The 18679-nt window shown below is 48.3% G+C and overlaps 4 protein-coding genes across 5 annotated transcripts; 3 read left to right on the forward strand and 1 right to left on the reverse strand.

Moving 5' to 3' along the window:
* Window positions 1-297: 297 nt before the first annotated feature.
* LOC100835016 (peptidyl serine alpha-galactosyltransferase) lies at window positions 298-4838 on the reverse strand. Its single transcript, XM_003567323.4, has 8 exons — window positions 4534-4838; window positions 3787-3957; window positions 3144-3387; window positions 2822-3022; window positions 2264-2730; window positions 2018-2182; window positions 1529-1772; window positions 298-1215 (listed from the first exon to the last, which is right to left on the reverse strand). The coding sequence occupies exons 1-8, from the start codon at window positions 4836-4838 to the stop codon at window positions 616-618; spliced, it is 2397 nt and encodes a 798-aa protein (XP_003567371.3). The 3' UTR covers window positions 298-615.
* A 1098-nt stretch (window positions 4839-5936) lies between these two features.
* On the forward strand, window positions 5937-12379 carry LOC100824058. Its single transcript, XM_003564819.3, has 15 exons — window positions 5937-6185; window positions 6732-6889; window positions 7370-7434; window positions 7514-7625; window positions 7746-7828; window positions 7924-8089; window positions 8164-8357; window positions 9245-9444; window positions 9543-9638; window positions 10066-10181; window positions 10708-10809; window positions 10902-11011; window positions 11099-11186; window positions 11453-11655; window positions 11747-12379. The coding sequence occupies exons 2-15, from the start codon at window positions 6788-6790 to the stop codon at window positions 11964-11966; spliced, it is 1857 nt and encodes a 618-aa protein (XP_003564867.1). The 5' UTR covers window positions 5937-6185; window positions 6732-6787; the 3' UTR covers window positions 11967-12379.
* A 467-nt stretch (window positions 12380-12846) lies between these two features.
* LOC104583361 (actin cytoskeleton-regulatory complex protein PAN1) lies at window positions 12847-17427 on the forward strand. Of its 2 annotated transcripts, none has more exons than XM_024458470.1 (6): window positions 12847-14936; window positions 15152-15248; window positions 15610-15672; window positions 15923-15985; window positions 16105-16188; window positions 16463-17427. In XM_024458470.1, exons 1-6 carry the CDS (start codon window positions 13390-13392, stop codon window positions 17120-17122), a joined length of 2514 nt encoding a protein of 837 aa, XP_024314238.1. In that variant the 5' UTR covers window positions 12847-13389; the 3' UTR covers window positions 17123-17427. The 2 variants fall into 2 exon arrangements, with proteins under 2 accessions (XP_024314238.1, XP_014753959.1); XM_014898473.2 differs by having other exon boundaries at window positions 12908-14936; window positions 16430-17427.
* Window positions 17428-17805: 378 nt separating this feature from the next.
* On the forward strand, window positions 17806-18483 carry LOC100835325. The gene is made up of 3 exons (XM_010235271.1): window positions 17806-17917; window positions 18011-18214; window positions 18314-18483. Exons 1-3 carry the CDS (start codon window positions 17806-17808, stop codon window positions 18481-18483), a joined length of 486 nt encoding a protein of 161 aa, XP_010233573.1.
* Window positions 18484-18679: the final 196 nt, after the last annotated feature.

Genomic DNA, 18679 nt, shown 5'->3' on the forward strand with positions numbered 1-18679 from the left:
GAGTAGCCGAGTGGAGATGGTGATGGAGGGGGTTTATATACTCTTGGGCTGAGATGATAAGATGGGCCTTCGGGCTTCATCTAACAGTGTTTTAAAGGCTTTTCGTTTTCCTTTTACCTCTTCTTGACTTTTTTTTGCTGCTCCTTTGCTCCTTAGAAGATTTCTGGCCTTTTATTCATTCAAAAAATTTGCTGTTTCGTGGTCACATGTTTATCAATTAGAAATGTGGCTTCCGATTTCGCTCCAAAAAAAAGAAATGTGGCTTCGGTTTATTTTTATGAGGAATAGAGGAAACTCAGTTAGAAACAAAAATCGCTTACTGTATTGGTATGCTAGTTAATCACATACATCTTTCTACACAATGAGAAAACAATTACACCATGCTAAAAAGAACACTTAAAAAACTAAATACAACAGCGTAGCCGCAGTAGCAACAAATCTGCTACTGGCTACTCAAAGAGACTTGTAAAAACAGGAACAAAATACTCAATCACCCCCGACTTCTTCTGATAGCTCAACTAGCTGTTGTTAGTCTCTAGGGTCCTGCTACTGTACCCCCTTTTATGTGTTGTATGGCACAGGAATAAACTTATGATCATATTGTTATTTCTATAGTCAAACATGGGCCTTCTGGCTTCTAGAAGACCGGGATCTCGAAACAGTTCTCCTTTTATCCCCGAAAAACATTGAGATTACCACCAAGAAAACGACCACCGATACTGCCCAGACAGCAATAATCCACATCTTTGATGATCTGGCTAATCTCCTTGATCTATGTACATGTGGTATAGTGTCTGCAGCTCTTTTAACGATCTGATGCCTCTTCACATCCATATTGGAGGTCGAGACTTTCTCGATTTTCTTTGAGATGTTGCCTATGGTGGTCCTCCTGCTCCGCCGAGTGCAATTTCGGCGTTTGTGGTGCAAGTATAGGGCTTTGTTCAAAGCCCTCCCACATTCAATACTCAGAAGATCTCTCTCCAGAGCATTTGCATTTTGACCGTCTTTCGTGATAGCGGATGGGTCAGGCGGTTCAGGGAACTTGGCCCAGCATCTGTTTACCATATCAACACTTCTCCAGTTGGCCTTGTCAAAGCTCCAATCACCAACGCCAAATCTCAGCCCATAATGGAAAACCTTGTATTTTGCTCCAGATAGAGGAACATAGCCTGGATATATCAATATGTCACTCCTTATGATGTGCCGCAGGTTAAGCTGCATGCCAAGTGAAGATGAAAGCGTCAAGCAGCAAGATAAAATAATTTGCAGGGACTGGCAAGGAAATTCTATTAGTTGGAATGAGAGAGGTAACTGCCAGCTGGTGTTAATCATACATAACATTCTAGAACTTATGAGCACAAGCTCTCTAGAAGTTATGAAAGCAATTGCATTGGTGTTAACAGATATGAGTTTTCGAATGGATGCATTACACATGCATCAATATAGCTTGTAACTTCCAATGTAGTGCATCCACAGGCTTGCAGTCGGAAGAACAAAAGGTGAAAAGATAAATCACAACGACACATACCTCGGCTGCTGCAAAAGAGTAACCGTACATCTCACTTATCCAGCCAGATGCATATATGTCACCAGTAATGTTTGTTGCGTAGTGAGCTTTGTCTGCACGGACCTCTTCTGATTTGTGCAGCCACAGCATAGCAAAACGTCGGAGATCCTCAATATGCATGATAATGACACCACCAACCTTGTCACAGGCAGATGGATTGCGAGTGTGTATCTTTGCAAGTATATTATCGCAGCCAATGAGATATCTGTCAGACAGATCGGATAATATTACTACAAGGCTCTCACATATGCAGTGATTCAATGCATCAGTGCAACACCCACACCCTGCTATGGAGACTTGCACAAATCTTTAAGCACCAAAGAGGTAGGTTGGTTCAATGAACCCTTAACTGTGCACCAAGAATAGTGCATTCTGATAAACAGGAAATGCATTATCACTAAACAGAAAAGTGCATGCTGCAAATTCCATAATAGCACAGAAAAATCTTACTCGTAAGGAGTTGAAACAGGATGGCCAAGTTTTGCACCATACTCCCATGGAGTGAGGGGACCTCGCATGATCATATCAGCATCCAAGATAACAATGAACTCAGCATCAGTCTGCACATGGTTAATCCAATGGAGAACTGCTGCTGGTTTATTGATTGCAGGGTACCTAAGAAGAATAAAGTGAGTAGGTTATGTCTTGAACAATACTTTTGAACGCAATATTAAGTCAGAACTCAGAAGTTTATACCAGTCCCCTGTCAATGGGTGTCTGTTCATAGATGGAACATAATGTGTGGGAGCCAGGTCATGGCCCTTATAATTCTTCAATTCCTCATCTGTACAACTCAATAAGCGTGTAACGTTACCAGGCTGTCCGCTTAAACGAAAGCTGTGCATGAAGCCAACAGTTTGCCAGTCAAAATACGTCGAACATTCGGTAGAGAAAAGGGTGTGTATTTTTGGATGCTTGCTTTCGGACAATGCAACATGTTGCACAGTCACTTTGTTTTCAGCCTTTAGACTGTTCCAGTACTTTGGTTTTGTAAGCTCTGAGAACCTTTTGCTTTTAAGGAAGCTCAAGTATTTTGACCACTGTGGTTTCGGGCACCCAGCAGATGCATGATGCAACAGAAGACCTTCATTCAATGTGTTAATGCACTCAATGCTTAGATATAAGCCATGCTTCACATTTTGATCAGGTTCCATCATCTCAACCTATAAAGTTGGTAACATTAAAAGTCACATACAGCATTGGTAGCTACAGCATATGAGAATGTCACAAAATATGCTTAGGAAGACTGTTTACCTCTCTAGGGAATGGAGGTGGAGGAAATAAGCGGTTGCAGTCATAAACTATACCATCCTCATGGTGTTCTAACTTACTGAAAGACCAGTTTCCAACTTTAAATGGCAAACCATAATGCAGGATAAGTGGCTCAGTGCCAATTCTTGGAGTATAACCTGGGTAGATCATTATATCATCATTTATCTTGTGACGTAGACCTACCTGTTGAAAAGGATTACACAATCAAGGTATATATGCAAGGCCATATAATATACATATTGCGGAAATATTTGCTTTGAGCCTTTGACAACAATGCATAAAGAAGCAGAGCAATCGAGCTTACTTCTGCAGCACCAAATGAGTACCCATACATCTCACTGATCCAACCCATGCCATATATATCACCAGTAATATTAGTTGACCAGTGGGACTTATCCTGCCTCACTTCTTCAGTCTTTGAAAGCCAGAGAGGGGCTAGAGCCCTTAAGTCATCGATATGCATGACCAGAATTCCGCCAACTTTGTCACAAAATTCTGGATGTGCAGTGTGCAACTGCGCAAGGATGTTATCACAACCCTTCAAATACCTACTCAACAGAAAACATAGCTAAGATTGATTGGAAGCTAAGTCCAAATCAGAAAATGATAAGGAACCTAGCTATCAAGTGAGGACCCAGAGGCAATATTGCATAGGTAATGTGTAATATAGAATTGCTTCTGTGCTACAATTCAACTTTACACAAGAAATTTTCTTGTTGCTCTAACATGTTTGGAAATAAGGATGGAGAACAAGAATGGCGCACTCGGTACCAAGGGCAAACAGAACCTGAGTAAATGAGTGAACTCTAAACAAGGTATGAGTGTCCAATTGGCACAATACAGTCCAGTAATTACTGGACTTTCACCCTTTCCGATTAAGGATGGCCATACTAGGCAACAAAAGGACACAAAGGTCATTGATGCTGAATTGCTGACAAAAACCGTACCCATAATAAGCTGCAACAGGCTTGCCTTTTTCTGCTCCGAGTTCCCAAGGAATAATAGGACCTCTAACAATCTGGTCTGCATCCAAGATGACGACCCAATCAACATTATTGGCCTCGGGACTATGCTCCAACCAATGTACCACCCCTGCAGGCTTATTGATGGCTGGGTACCTGCACATGAAAAAGGACACAAATCACACTAAGATCACGTTTTTCATATGAAGGATTTCATATTCCAATCGCAACATTTTCCACTAGATAAATCTTACAACTAACATCTGACAATCCAGTTTATCCCCCAATCGCCACTGTACTGCATAACTACAGTAATTTGTTCAATTCAATAAGATCCTGCCAAATTAATCACCTCAACCAAAACAACCAGCACTATAAACTCCCAATGCAGAAACAGTCCATTATGGTCATGATTCATTTCCTAATATGTCCCAAATTCTACCTCAAAACATGTCGCTCAGGGAATTGTTATATAGTATTGGTCTGTGAAACGAAATTTTTGTTCAGGCGCAAGAAAATTCAATGCACCATTAACTACAAGCAGAGAACAGTCATGAAATTGTGAAGGGCATCAATTTTACTTTATATTTGACAGCATTGTGAAGGGCATCATAATTACTGATGCTTCTTACAAACAAGTGACTACTATCATAATTACTGGTACTTCTTACAAACAAGTCACGTAGAAAGCGAGGAGAGTGGTGTTTATGTGCGTGCGGCGACGAGAGTTACCAGTCGCCGGTGCGGGGGTGGCGGCTGTAGGAGGGGACCTGGAGAGTGTGGCCGATGCGGAGGCCGCGGTAGGAGGGGAGCTGGTCGGGGGCGCAGCTGAGGAGGCGGGTGACGCCGCCGGGATGGCCCGCCTTGCGCAGGCTGTGGAGGAGCCCCACCGCCTGCCAGTCGAAGTAGTCGCCGCACTCCACCGAGAAGAGCGTGTGCAGCCGCCGCCCCTCCTCCGCGGCGGCCCCGGCCGGTACCATGGCAGGCAGCAGCAGCAGGAGCGTAGCCGCCACTGCGCCGGCGATCGCCCCCGCCATTGGTCCTGGTGGCGGATCTCGCACCTGGATCCTTCAGTTTTCTCGCTGGTTTTGTGCCCGAGGCTCCGAGCCGCTGACTCTGAGTCTGAGGATTCCCGAGAGTGACTGACAGCTAAGGGTGCTCAGCTCAGGAATACGCCAGCTAGGCCGGTTTACGTATTCTTACATGTGTAGTGCGGTACGGAGTACTCCAGTACTATACAAAATCAAAGGCACAAAGGACTCCTCTATTGTTCTGTGCAAATCCTCCGCTTAAAACAAAAATGCAGTTCTTCAGCTGTTTTTATAAGATGCGTTAGCTCTATCGGAACTTTAAAGTTTATCAGTTTAAAAATAAATCAACGTCTACAACTCTAAATTAATTTTACTATTAGGACATGTTTGGTACTGCTCCACTTCACAGCTTTACCACCGAAGCAGGTGAAGTTGTCCCAAACGCTCTAAACTCCACGTCCTATGTGAAGTGAAACAGTATACCTCTCTAGTTCATTTTACTAGAATTAAGAAAGAGGTGCTTCACCTGTTCCACTTCATCTAAACTTGGAGTAATTTACCACCAATGCCATTAGTGATCTCGGAACCGTTATCTCCTCAGCCCAGGCCCGACACCTCCTCACCTCCCTCGCATCCATCGACAGGAGCTCTCCCATGACGACTCGATTCCAACCCTAGCTTACTAGCCGCCGCGCGCATCTCCGGCGCTCTAGTAGGGATCCATCTCCGGCGAGCCCGACCTCGTTCTCCGGTGATCCCGCCCTCGTTCTCCCGCGAGCCCTCCCTCGCTCGCCCGCCCTCGCCCTCGAGTACGTCCCTCCAAGTGATTCCGCCGCCACGGGGATTCGTCGCCGCCACGGAGGTAAGAACTTCGCCGTCCCCCTCCGTTAGACCCTAGTCCACTTCTAAGACCCCTAACCTCTGCTATTCCCCCTTTATGCACTCACCAACCACAGACACCCTAAGTGGGCCGATCCCGATTGGATCTGACGGCCCGACGGCCCACTCCGCCCGCGTGCGGTGTGTATAGGGTTCAGGGAACGCAGCGCGGGCGGGTCGCGGAAAAAATTTCGGTTCAAACTTCCGAAATTTCCCCGGAAATTTTTGGGCTCCTTGGCTTCGTTCGTTCCCCTTCTCTAGTCTCTATCCAAGCGGGTCTTGTCCCTTCCGCTCCCCAGTTTCGACCGCGGCTGCTCCTCGACGTCGTCTTCCTCCCTCCTCCCCGCCGATCCGAATCCCTCACTCCTCCGCGCTGCCGCTCGCCTGCCCGGCTCCTGCCGCCGCCGCTGAGGAGGGAGAGGACGGAGGGAGGAGCAGGTTCCAGCGGGCGGCGACACTGACCTCCTGGTCCAGGTGAGAGCCCTCCCCTCATCCTCGTCCTTATCCCAGCTCCGCGTGCCTTGACCCCCCGCCCGCGCCTCGTCCGACGACGACCCCAATCGCCCGCCCTACCCCTTACCCGGCTCCCGCCGCCGGGGGCACCAAAACCTAACTCCACCCCCGTCCTCGCCGCCGCCTTCTGCCCACCGGGCGTGGCGGGGCGGAGGTGCATCGATGCCGCGCTGAGATTATTACCGGATGCAGCGAGGATGCTGCCGTCGCCCATCCCCTCCCCGCGCCCCCTCAGCTTTCCCCGCACGCGATTTGATCCGACCGCGTGAGTTTTTTTTTTCGTGCGTTGGGGTTGTATCTCCGCGGGTTCATCTGTCAGATCCGGCCCCTCCTGTTGTGCCTGTTTAACCCCCCCCCCCCCCCCCCCAAAAAAAAATGTAGCCTTTCCGATGTAGATTTTTTTTAGGGCACCGCATTACCACCTTCCGAGGCGGAACTAAGTTCTAATGCGTTGTTGCAAGCAAGCAATCATGATCTCTTATGTTTCTGCTGCTCTTCGGTTTGCAGGCGGAGGGAGCGAAAGGGGCAAGGGGGTTGAGGATGTGGAGGTAGAGGGTAGTATAATGGCGCAAGTTGCTGTCGAATCTGCGGCGAGTGGTGGCCCCTTGATTGGGAGGGCTGCGGAGGTCCTGACGATGAAGCGGAAGACCCCATCCGAACTGCGGGTAATGCCTCTGTCTGTTCCCCTGGATCTGTAGCTCCATTCAGTGCTTGCTTATACTATGTGTTGTAAATGCTACATTCACCGAAATGCTATGTGGAATGTGTGTGCCACCATGTGTTTTGACCTGGAAGGTTGTATAGATGATGCTAGCGAACAAGCTTTATTACACAACACTTGACTAGTCCAAAGAAACCCTTAATGCATGACCATGTTGTAACCCACTTACTTAGTGACATTTGTTGTGTTTGGTTATGTATAGTGAAGTATGCAGAAAATCAACCACATTTTCTGTATGTCACTTTGCACACGTTCTGGAGAACCATGCTACATTATGGTTACAGGCACATCCTTATGTAATCATGTTTCCCTTCCATGTTTTATCTCCACACTAAGTAAGCACATCCTGTTCTAACTTGTAAGGATCATATGGTATATGCTTGCGGATGAACACTGAAAGTGTTCTGATGATTAATTCTTGCAGGGAGAGCAGTTGAAACGACGCACTTCTGAAAAGATAGCCAATGATCAGTTATTCCATTCTGATAGGTAAGTCTGCTGCAATTCAACATGGTGATGTTCCTCCTGTGCTTTGATGACAAATTTGATATCTATCCTGCGGGTGTAGGTCAACCAATGGGCTTCGGAATACGGAACAGCAAAAAATATCCAAATACACTCGTGTTACAGAGGTATTCCAAGTCAAGAAATCCAGAAACGTTGGAAAGGAAAATTGCAAGGTTAGACATTTGAGACGCTAGTCATTTTGATGCACGGAATGATGGTCATTGCCCTGCAAGTCTTTTACAGCATCATGCTGGAGTGATAATTTTGTTATAAATGTAACATCTTGGAAGCAGGATGCTTTACTGAATAACGAGAAGGCTCCCAAATCAGCTGATGCTGAAGCGACTTCACCTTTTGTACCATCTTCAGTCCGAAGGTAATCATTTGACTAGAGGAGGTGCATCATGTTTTATATCTCATTTGTTTTAAAAACAGTTCATGCTCTTATGTGGATTGTTTATCATAATTCAGTGATCATGGTGACTCTGCTAAGTTGGACTCTTCTGTTCCATCACTCTCCGAGGCAGAAAAACCAGGTTTTAGAAAAGCTGAGAAATGCAGTGAAAATGCTCTTCGGAGTGTATCTGAGCTTCATGTTGGTGATGAGAAGCAGGCTGGCTCAAACAAATTTGATATGGTAAGGAGCATCTATCATAGTGCACTACAGTATACTTTATGTCATCCACTAATCTTTATAGTGCCTTGTGATAGGAAAAAATGATGAAAGGGTTTGGAGCCCGTGATGCTTCAGGAGCTTCGTATGTCCCTAATGTACAAGGCAGTGATGTTCCTTTGAAGTCTTCAGAGGCATGCCCTTCCAAGATCACAATTCCAGGGAAAAGGGCTCCTCTGGATCTCACTTTGAAGACTACTCTGCAGTTTGTTTCATCATCTTCTGTGAAGTGGTGGGTGTGCATTAGTTTCTCCTGCATTTCTTTCTCGTGTTCTAAAATTGTTTAGTTAGAAAGTGCATTCTTTCCCGATGAACCTCATGTTCCTCTTTGTTGAACCACTGCATATCTTAAATTAGCACTCTGAAAATTATATATGCAAAAGTTATATTCGCAACTGTCTTAGGATGATTTATTGTACCTGCAAATGCTTACATATGTGGTATTTTTTATTTTTCTGCATGTCAAACACAAACACATAAATAAGTAAATGGCACGCTTAAAGCTTAGGTCAGGAGCATGTGTAGTAACAACTTCTCCAGCCTCCCTCATCGAAATACCCTTACAACTCACACAAATTACAACCATTTTGGCTCCGCTTATATATTCCCAGGAAGCCCTGTCTTCTCCCACCCCTATCGGCGTTCTCCCCTAACCAGACCCCTGCACGAGAACAAGAGAGCGGCTAGGGTTTGCGAGGTGCGCCATGGCCCCCGTCTGCTCCTCTGCCTTCTCCTGGTTCCTGGCACCTGCTCCTGTGACCCTGGCGCTGCGCCTAGTCTTGTGACCCCCTGCTGCCAACGACGGGTGCTGACATGACGAGCCTCTGCAGTAGAGAGAACATCCCCTACCTCAACCTCAGTGTCATCCCGCGACCTCACATGATGCTTAACTGTACCTGCAAATGTTTACGCACATTTCAATATATTTTTTTGGTGTCCAGTGCTTCAAGTGATATTAGTATAGTACTACATTCCCCAACATACCAACATATATGGTCACTAGGGAAAGGAAAATCAAAAGTACCTACAAGCTGAATTGTATTGTCTTTGTTATGTTTTTTTGCCTGTTAAAGGCCCAAATTATTAAATACCCCTGCTAATAACTTCTGCATGTAACAGGTGTCACAATTTATGTATGGGCAGTATTGCTGGACATATTGCTCAGAATTATCATGATGTGTCTCAACATTCACGGTCTACAAGGCCAAAAAGGAACAAGGAATTCTTGTTCTCGAGGGCACTGCAATCATGGGTATATCCACAATCCCTGTTACCTGCTTCCTTCGTATCTGCTATGCTCTCATCAACTGCACGAGGAGGTAATCACTGACCTGAATTATTCTTGAATCATAAAAGAAATTATCCTTGTAATTTATGTGGATGAAACTCATTACTTTCCCCCCATTCTGGCATGTAGAGAACGAGTTCCTTAACAAAAGGCATCAGGACTGGGAAGATTCAATTAAGAATCTTTACTTCATGCTCCGGAAGAATCTCTTGAATATCTTTTATGGTATGTTCTTGCTCCTCTGACCTCAATGATTCATAAAACTTGATAAGCCATATATATATATATGGGATATATAACTTTCTTATTTTCCATAATGTCCTCATTTGTACATGCACACACAATGGTGTTTGTTCGTTTTGTTTTAAAAGTGCAATAGCTCATGAAAGTTGATGTGAAATATCATTTATCTATGTAAACACTAAACAGTTCCATGTCGAGGGGAGAATGCATTTCCAGCAGTATAGAATATGAATACATGTATATGCTTTGACAATGAGAGTTTTGAATATCTGCTCCCTTTTGCTCAGACCACCTTCATTTTTAGTTTCATTTCGTATGCCTTGGCAATGGTAGTGTTGAGTTTTAAGATTCTATTGGACTGTTACTCTGGCTATATTCTCCTCTGTACTGACCATCACTTTTGTTCTAGTTTATACGGCACAATTTGTTGCCCTATTCATTCGTGGAAACTGTTTGGAGAAGCAGTCCTGCAGTGCCTACTTATCACAATCTACACGTGGCATTCGGTCACTGCTACGAAAAAATGTGAGTTTTATATTCTGTTCCTTTCCTATTTGGTATCATTTCTACATTTTAGAAAGTACCTATCTGCCTACAAATTACTATGACATACTCCCTCCGTTCCATAATTCTTGTCGAAATATTACATGTATCTAGACGCTTTTTAGGAATAGATACATCCATATTTGGGCAAATTTGAGACAACAATTATGGAACGGAGGGAGTATTTCTCTTTCTGACCAGCCATTATTGTTATTGTGTTCATGCTTGCAATTTGCAAATGATACTCTTATGAAGTAGATCAACTTATTCGGTACCATCGCTTTCCCAGTTTCTTCTTCGTCCTTTTTTTTATTCTGAAAATTTATGATGTTGTAATAGATCTCATGTGAATCCTGGTATGTTGGTTCACATAGATGCTTTGTCAACCTCACTAAGATATCAGAATGCATGAGATAATCCAAGCTGAGTTATTTGTGAGATTGGTATTGGCTTAGCATTCTGTTTATCGGGACCATGATTGTGTGACCATATGACTGCATTGTTGCAGGGTGTTCGCTTTTCTATGCCTCTCTGCAATGCTGAAATGGAGCAGACTACTGACGATGACCTGATTGAACTTTCGGAAATCCAAAAACTCAATCTAGGCCAGGTTATTACACTTGCTTCATCAACCTGTCCCTTCTCTTCTTTATTCAGGCTCCAGGTACTGACTGGCTGGGAATTTCTATGCTGAATTTGCAGACACTTCATATAGATGCTTTGTCTGAGGTTGACAACACCACACAGTCGCTCCTTTCATTTACTGGCAATAAGAGTGTTCATGGCTTATATGATGTGTTGTTGAACTACAAGTAGGCTGCTTAACCTAAAGTAATTGCTTTGTTCCTTATAATCCCCCAGAACTTCCTCTTACATAGTCTAATTTTGTGATTTTGCAGGTCCTTGTTGAATTCGTTATCTGCCACAGATGTCCCAGCGTTATATTCACCAGTGCCATTTCAAAATGGCTGCCTCCATATTCCAGAGGTCATTTCATTTCTGTAGACTCTGTTTTTCACTATGCTATCTTAGGTGACTGGATGGTTTGCGTACTCATATTGACATCCAATTATCATTAACCGTGTGTTGTTACTATTTGACAACTATTAGTCTAAGTTGTAAAACATCTACTCAAATCTGAACCTGCTACATCATGTCATTTTGTTTGAGCAATTGTGAAGTTACATGGGCTACTTCCGAATATCCAACTGCCTGGTTCGAAAAACTGACCTCCTGAATACATGCTTTTGCAGGTCATATGCAGGGAGATGCGGAAAGCAGATGCTGGCCTGGCCTCCTCCAGTGTGTCTGGTGCAGAAGAACCTGGATCAGCGTTTGCTCCTGCAGCGGCCAACATCTGCTACAGCTTGGAAATTAAGGACGCGGCCCTTCCACCGTGGGTCGTATCTGGAGTCTGCGCCGCAATGAGTACAGATGCGGATCGCTTTGACCTGACGTAAGGACAAACTGTTCACTTCCCGTGAAGATGCCTGTTCAAATCCTTCCTGCATGCCGCTAAACGCAAGAGATCTCCTTATTTCTTGCAGAATCGCGACGGAGCCCTCGTCCATGGGCCTAAACGCCGCCCTTGCCTCCATAGGCGGAAACACTGAATCGAAGGCGCCTTTGGAGTCGTCCCCTGCCGAAGAAAGTGGCTGCGAGTCTCTGGGCATCCCCGACACCGTCCTGGTCCCCTCGCTGCGCTCCGCATCTCTGCGGCGCCTCGGGTACAGCGATGGTGCTTACGTGGCTCACACCACCGTGTGAGCTCCTCAGCAACGTCTCTAGGAGCGACGTCAAGCCGGTCTTTTGTCGTTTTTGGGAGGAGGGAATGCTCCGTGGGATGGAAGCAGCTTGTTCCTGAGCACCATCCCAAATTCCCCAATGATGCATAGAAGCCATATACAGAAGAAGGGCATCAAATCAAGTTTGTTGGTATCCCACGCCTCCACATCAGTTTTTGGTGGAACCTGTTTGTTTACATGTGGAGCATTTTGTAACTTTTACCATCTGGGAGGATTGTAAGTCGGAAGGATTTGTCTTTCTAGCAAACCCTTGACTGGTAACTTAAATTCAGCTGTTCTGGTTCTGGAAAAAGGGTGAGCAGCAGATGTTTGTTAAAGGATTGATCTGTTTTCCCTTGGGCTTTATCTATGTGCATGTTATATTTACCGTTGTGAGATCACTCGAGGGCAGAGTTCAAGGTGTCGTTTTGTTGGTTTCTTTTCTTCCAATTTTTGGCGGTTGTGCTGGTGCTTTGCTTTGACCACGGCCAGAAGAGAGCCCTGATTAGAGAAAGGCATCTTCTTTTCTCGTCAGTTCCGGTCTTCGCTTGGCCATGATTAGCCAAGAGCAGAGCGAAAAGCAGATTAGGAGGAACGGATGAATACAATTACAGCTCCTCTGGTGTCGTTTAGCCGCATCAGTTTTGGAGGGAAAGAAACAAACTTTTTTCCCCTTCCTCTGTCTCTGCTTCTCTCTGCTCTGCTTTTGGTTGATCCAAGAGTGATTCCTCACACGACCAACCACGCAACAGAGGAGGAGGGGAACCAGGCGGTCTTCTTTGCAGCCTGCTGCTGCTGCTGCTGCCTGCGGCAACAGCAAAGCAAAGCTGCCTTTTTCCCTAGATTAGCCAGAGGTTCTTTTCTTCTTTTTTGGCGAGAATACTGATTATTACTCTACTCAAGACTCAAGAGCAGAACAAAAATGAATTAGGGAAAATGGATTATGGATGAATACGATTACTGCTCTCGTCTGTTGTCGTTTAGCCGGCATTGGGTTTGGCGGGAAAGAAACGAATTTTTTTTTCTTCCCCTTCCTCCCGTCTCTGCTGTGCTTTTGCCTGATCCAAGATTGATCCCCTCTAAAGTGGCAATGTTGTCAGTATCACGACGAATCATGCAAGAAGCAGTCTCTGTCCATGACCAGCAACAGAGGATGAGAGGAGAGCGAGGCGGTCGTCCTTGCTGCTGTTGTTCCCTGCGGCAACAGCAAAGCTGCCTCCTTTCTTTCTTCCTTTCTCTGACCCCCCTTCCTCTTCCTCTGTCTTCTTCTTCCCTTTTCTCTTCTCCTTCCATTCCGTCCCATTCCACGGTAACACCAAAGCAAAGCTTGGCCTCCTCTTTTATCCTTCTTGCAACACAAACCTAGCTGCTTGGCCAGAGAGAAGCCGCGGTAGCGAGCAGCAGCCATGAGCGCCGCCACCATCCACGCCTCGGCCGTCCTCCGCCGCCGCGCCAAGGAGGAGGAGGACAGCCACATGGCCGGCGACGACGCGTACTGGTCCGCCGCGCCGCGCCTCTACGACTTCTCCACCCACGACCGCCTCAAGCTCGACCCTTCCCCGCCTCCCCCATCGCCTCCCGCTTCGCCGTCGTCTCCTTCTTCTCCGGTGCCGGCGCAGGAGCCGTGTGGCCACCTCTGCCTGCTGGCGCTGCAGGGCACCGGCGTCAGCTGGGGCGTCCGGAAGCGGGTCCACTACGTCGGCCGCGTCCCCCGCCGCAGCGTCGAGGCGCAAGCCGGAGATGATCGCCGGCCCGACCCTCCCGCGCCGGCCGCCGTCGTCCAGAGCGCGGCGGTCATGGCGGCGCCGGTGGTTGTGCAGGGCGACGAGGAGAGCTCGAGCAACGCCAAGAACGACGCCGGCGCCGGCGCGGCACTCCCCGAGGCGGCGTTGGCGGCGGCGGTGGCCGGGACGGAGACGAAGAAGAAGAGGAGGAGGAGGAAGCCCGGCCGTGGGCGTGGCTTCAGCCTGCGCCCCAAGAAGAGGGTCCGGCGGGCTTCTGCTGCCAAGGCCGAGGTCCTCGAGGCGGCGGCGCCGGTCGCCGTGGCCAAGGAAGAAGAGAGCGAGAAGCAGCAGGAGGAGGAAGAAGAGGAGCGCAAGGTGGTTGTGGCTGTCAAGGCGGACGCGGAGCAGAGGAGGAAGGGCAAGGCTCGCCGTGGCTGTCGTCTCATTAAGCGTCTCGAGGAGATCCTGCCGGCAGGGAGGATCTTGATGAACCCTCCGGAGGAGGCAGAGGATGAGGAGAGCAGCCTGGGGGACTCCAAGGTGGCGCTCATGTCGGCGCTGAACAAGAGGACCCGGCCGGAGCCCGAGCCCGAGCCGGAGGAGAGCGGCCAAGACGAAGACGAAGACGAGCGCAAGGTGGTCGCCACCAAGACGGAGAAGAAGAAGACGGCCGCCGATCGCCATGGCCGTGCCACCACTCACCGCCGCAAGAAGAGCCGGCGGGCGAAGGAGGAGGAGGAGGAGGAGGAGCCGGCGGCCGAGAGGAAGACGAAGAAGCCCGCCGCGCCCAAGCCCAAGGCGGCCGCCATGGCGGACCACCGGTGGACGGAGCAGCGGTACGCGTCGGCGTCGGCGTCGCTACTCGCCGTGGCGCGCGCCATGGGCGCCTCGGCCGCCGAGCCCGTGCAGCGCGGCGAGCTGCGGGCGGAGCTGCGCAAGCGCATCGGCGACACGGGCCTCCTCGACCACCTCCTCAAGCACGCCACCGGCACCGTGCTCCCCGGCGGTGGCGACCGGCTCCGCCGCCGGCACAACGCCGACGGCGCCATGGAGTACTGGCTCGAGCCGGCCGAGCTCCTGGCACTGCGGCGGGAGGCCGGCGTCGCCGACCCCTACTGGGTGCCACCGCCCGGCTGGAAGCCCGGAGACCCCTTGTCGCCGGACGCCTGCGCGCTGCAGGCCAAGAGGCAGGTGGAGGCCCTCTCCGCCGAGCTCGCCGGAGTAAAAAGGTCTCCTTTTTAAACTTCTTTTCGTTCTTGCATATTTTTTTGGTCTACCTTGAACTCCATTGTGTATACTATATTGCTAAGATTGTTGCAGGTAGCCATTAAGCAGCAATGCTTGATCTAAAATTTCATTACTTGTGATGTATTGCTGATACTGCATTGGTAAGATTCTTGCAATGCTGATGCTAAACTGTCTTGCTCTGAATTTGTGTATGAAGGCACATGGAGCAGCTGATGAAGGCAAATCAAGGCACACTGAGCATTGAAGTGAAATCTGAGGCAGCCAAAGCCTACATTTCTCATAAGCCTTATCAGGTGACCACACTGAACTGAGATATACACATCTCTTAGTCCTTGCATCAAGCCTGCATACTTGTACTAAACATGAAGGACGACATTGGGTCATCCATGCATATATGGAACTCTGCACATTTCTATTCCCTTGTTTTGTGGAAATTATGTTCAAGTTTCAGTTTCAAAACAAAAGAATGGAAGAACAATTAACATACTATCTCTGCATACACATCTGTTTCCAGTAGTACTGCAATAAACTGGAAGAATGCAAAATTTACTTTTTGTTTTTTGTTTTTATGTTGTTGTTGGTGTTCCAAGGTGTATTTATTTTACTGCAGGCTGATAGCTGATCATGAACTCACCACGATGATCTTGTTTGCAGGAGAAGTACGAATGTATGACGAAGGCCAATGTCAATCTGGAAAAGAAGGTTCTGTCCTTGGAGGTACACCTATCCTGTCCTACAGTCCACTAATTTGGGCAGCTCCTTCTCAACTTAAATTCAGTACAGCAGTTCCTTACTTATCTAGCTAGCCATGTCTGTCTAGCTTATCTAGTTCATCATCATACTTATCTAACAATCTGCAATGCTTCTCAAGATTAAAATCTGTTCAATCAATATTCTGTCTTCCTGACTGAACTGTTTTCTCCACTTGATCATGCTTAAGCCATTTCCTTTGCACATTTTTTTCCAGGAGAAGTATGCAACCACGTCACGGTTGAATGGTAAGCTGGAGCAGGAGGTGTTATCCCTGAAGGTACATCTGAAATTTGAACCAAACCTGTTCTCATTCACATCACTAGGTAGCTGCATTTCCATGATGATCAAAGTATGTCCTTTTGATCTGTGTGAGTTGATCCTGAATCTTCTGTTCAGGAGAAGTATGAGGCTGTGCTTGAGAAGAACACCAGGCTGGAGTCACAGATGGCTGCTCTATCCGCTTCTTTCCTGTCCCTCAAGGTTAGAATTAATTGCCCCCAACTCAAATGCATCATCATTAGTCTGTCATTCAGTTGCATTTGAATGTCTCTGTGATATGTTATCTTTTTTTTTTCTGTTCCTTTGCTTCTAATTAAACTTTTGCTTTTATCATCAGTTTACTGTCTAGTAATGATTACTACTCCTTAATTTACTCTGATGTAAAAATTGGTGCTCCTTAATTAGTCGATCTGAATTCTGAAACTGTACGTATGACGAACAGGAACACCTGCTCTTGCACAATGATCATGAACAGGAACACCTGCTCTTGCAGAATGGTGATGAACAGGAAGGCCTGCTCTTGCTGAATGACAATGGAGATCAGCCGCAGCAGCTGCTACTGATGGGACCAGAACAAGCACCAGGAGATCATCTGGAGTCTCGCGAAGCTGACAAGGAAGAGAGCAATGACGGCGGCGAGGCGCCAGACGCTGCTGCCCTGGCCGTCGGCGCCGGCGATGGCGCGGCTACCAGCAGCGGCGGCGGCGGGAAGAGGACGTCGAGGAAGTGCAGCGTGCGGATCTGCCGGCCGCAGGGGGCGTTCCAGTGGCCGGACGCGCAGCCCTCTTCGCCGCTCACCCCCACGGCGGCGGCGGCGGCGGCCATGGACGGCGGCGGCGGTCTCGAGCTCCCGCCCACGCCGCCGTCGGCGTCCTCCACCAACGCCGCCTCCGCCAAGCTCCTGCTCCTGCCGGCCCCTGCCTCGCCGCCAACGCCATCGGCCACCGGCACCGGAGACGTCGACCTCCAGGCAGCAGCAGCAGCAGTACAGCCTGGCTCCGGCCATGACCTGCAGCTCCGGCAGCCGTCGTCGCGGCCCTGCGGCGCCACCGCCGGGCTGCCGGAGTCGAAGAAGACGGCGCTGGAGGCCGGGGGCGTGGGCAACGAGCTGGCCCTGGCCCACCCCTCCCACTGACTCCCGTCCAAGTTTTTGCTTCTTCCCGTACCATCCATCACCATTAACGACAGCAATCGTAACAAGACAACACAGGATAGAAGAAGAAGAAGAAGAAGAAGAAGAAGAAGAAGAAGAAGGAAAATGATAGATTACGGCTAATCCACCAGTCAGTTAATTAGGCGTTTGCTTTCTCCATTTACTACCGACTCTTTCAGACTTTTGAGGTCGAAGTTTTGTAGCCTGTTGCTCGTTAATTGTTAATCTCTCTGCAGAAATCGCAGAAACTGGAGACCTAATTTTGCTGTTTTAGTCCATTAAATCTTGTGATTCTCCAGTGATCTTTGTCAATTGCATGTGTCTTCTCTTTGTGATTCCTCAATTGTGCCATTAAATTTTTCCTTAAGCCGCTAAATTTCTATCTGGGTTAGAAACAAAGGGAAATAGTCGATTTTACTTCCACATATTTTTCTAAATTCCTGACAACATGTTTTGCTTGCGCTAATTGGCCTGCGTATTCGGTCCAGGTTAACATTGGAAGCCCTAAGTCGCTCCGGAGCTCGGCCAAATGACATGCTGGGCCCATCTGCCAGAAAGCCGCCTATTTCTCTCCCCGCCCATCTCCACCCAAATTTGAACGAGAGAGAGAGAACTCCATTCCCCAATTTCTCAACTCCGGCGACTCGCCGCCAACGGCGCCGGACATGGAGGCGTCGATCTCGTCGTTATGCCGCGCCCTGTCCGACGTGCTCACCCACGCGGACTCCTCCTCCCGCGTGCTCTCCGACGCGCTCTCCCGCCGCTCAATCCCCCTCGGTACCCTCTTCACCCCCTGTGTGCGCTAGGGTTTAGTTGATCCGCTTTCTGCTTAACCCACGGCCGTTTGGTGTGTGTGTGTGTTCGGTGCAGAGTCGGCAACGAGCGCGTTCCTGCAAGGGCTGGACCGGCGGGTGGAGGCGGCAGGCGCCGACCTGGCGCGCCTCGAGTTCATGGCCTTCGACACCGTCTCCGTCGAGGAGCTCCTCGGCCACTTCCGCGAGGCGCTCGGGATTGTCTCCCGCCACGCCGACGCCGTCGAGTCCCGTCTCACCTCCTTCGGCTACGTCGTCCCCGGTAACGTTAACGCTTCTCGATCCCGCGTTACCTAGTTCAAAACCTCCATCAGCTCGTCAGGTTTGGCTCAGGACCAATGGGTTTCTATTGTTGGTGTAGAGGTGGAGGATGAGGCGGAGGATAGAAATGAGGGGGAGCTTGAGGTCCCTGAGAATGGGTGCTTTGGAGGGTCTAGTTCGGTGCTCAGGTCCGGGCGGGAGCGCTTTGATGACGATGATGCGTTGTATCCTTACATCAGTCTGATAATTTTGGACAGATGCATTTTATGATTGTGCTGGGTGTCATATATGACCGAAGTGATGGAATGGTCCGATAGATATATGCTGCATTTCGAGATGCATAGGCTTGAAATAGCACAAGTTAATTTGAGCCTAGTTAGCTAGTGTAAGGGTTTGCATTGTAGCTTTGCCAATGTTTTTATTTTGAGAGATCAACGGGGGGAATAGATCCCCACCTGAATACCAT

The sequence above is a fragment of the Brachypodium distachyon genome, chromosome 2 (genome assembly GCF_000005505.3).
Source record: "Brachypodium distachyon strain Bd21 chromosome 2, Brachypodium_distachyon_v3.0, whole genome shotgun sequence".
Lineage (NCBI taxonomy): Eukaryota > Viridiplantae > Streptophyta > Magnoliopsida > Poales > Poaceae > Brachypodium > Brachypodium distachyon.

Excerpts from the sequence above, each read along its gene's own strand:
- LOC100835016 (XM_003567323.4), bottom strand. The coding sequence starts at position 4,838 with ATGGCGGGGGCGATCGCCGGCGCAGTGGCGGCTACGCTCCTGCTGCTG. Across the intron at positions 3,388-3,786 it reads CCTGTTGCAGCTTATTATGG|GTATTTGAAGGGTTGTGATA; the intron begins GTACGGTTTTTG and ends TCTGTTGAGTAG. Across the intron at positions 2,731-2,821 it reads CACCTCCATTCCCTAGAGAG|GTTGAGATGATGGAACCTGA; the intron begins GTAAACAGTCTT and ends CCAACTTTATAG.
- LOC100824058 (XM_003564819.3), top strand. The coding sequence starts at position 6,788 with ATGGCGCAAGTTGCTGTCGAATCTGCGGCGAGTGGTGGCCCCTTGATT. Across the intron at positions 7,435-7,513 it reads CAGTTATTCCATTCTGATAG|GTCAACCAATGGGCTTCGGA; the intron begins GTAAGTCTGCTG and ends CTGCGGGTGTAG. Across the intron at positions 9,639-10,065 it reads TCTCTTGAATATCTTTTATG|TTTATACGGCACAATTTGTT; the intron begins GTATGTTCTTGC and ends CTTTTGTTCTAG.
- LOC104583361 (XM_014898473.2), top strand. The coding sequence starts at position 13,390 with ATGAGCGCCGCCACCATCCACGCCTCGGCCGTCCTCCGCCGCCGCGCC. Across the intron at positions 14,937-15,151 it reads GAGCTCGCCGGAGTAAAAAG|GCACATGGAGCAGCTGATGA; the intron begins GTCTCCTTTTTA and ends TTGTGTATGAAG. Across the intron at positions 15,673-15,922 it reads AGAAGGTTCTGTCCTTGGAG|GAGAAGTATGCAACCACGTC; the intron begins GTACACCTATCC and ends ATTTTTTTCCAG.
- LOC100835325 (XM_010235271.1), top strand. The coding sequence starts at position 17,806 with ATGGAGGCGTCGATCTCGTCGTTATGCCGCGCCCTGTCCGACGTGCTC. Across the intron at positions 17,918-18,010 it reads CCGCCGCTCAATCCCCCTCG|AGTCGGCAACGAGCGCGTTC; the intron begins GTACCCTCTTCA and ends TGTTCGGTGCAG. Across the intron at positions 18,215-18,313 it reads CTTCGGCTACGTCGTCCCCG|AGGTGGAGGATGAGGCGGAG; the intron begins GTAACGTTAACG and ends TTGTTGGTGTAG.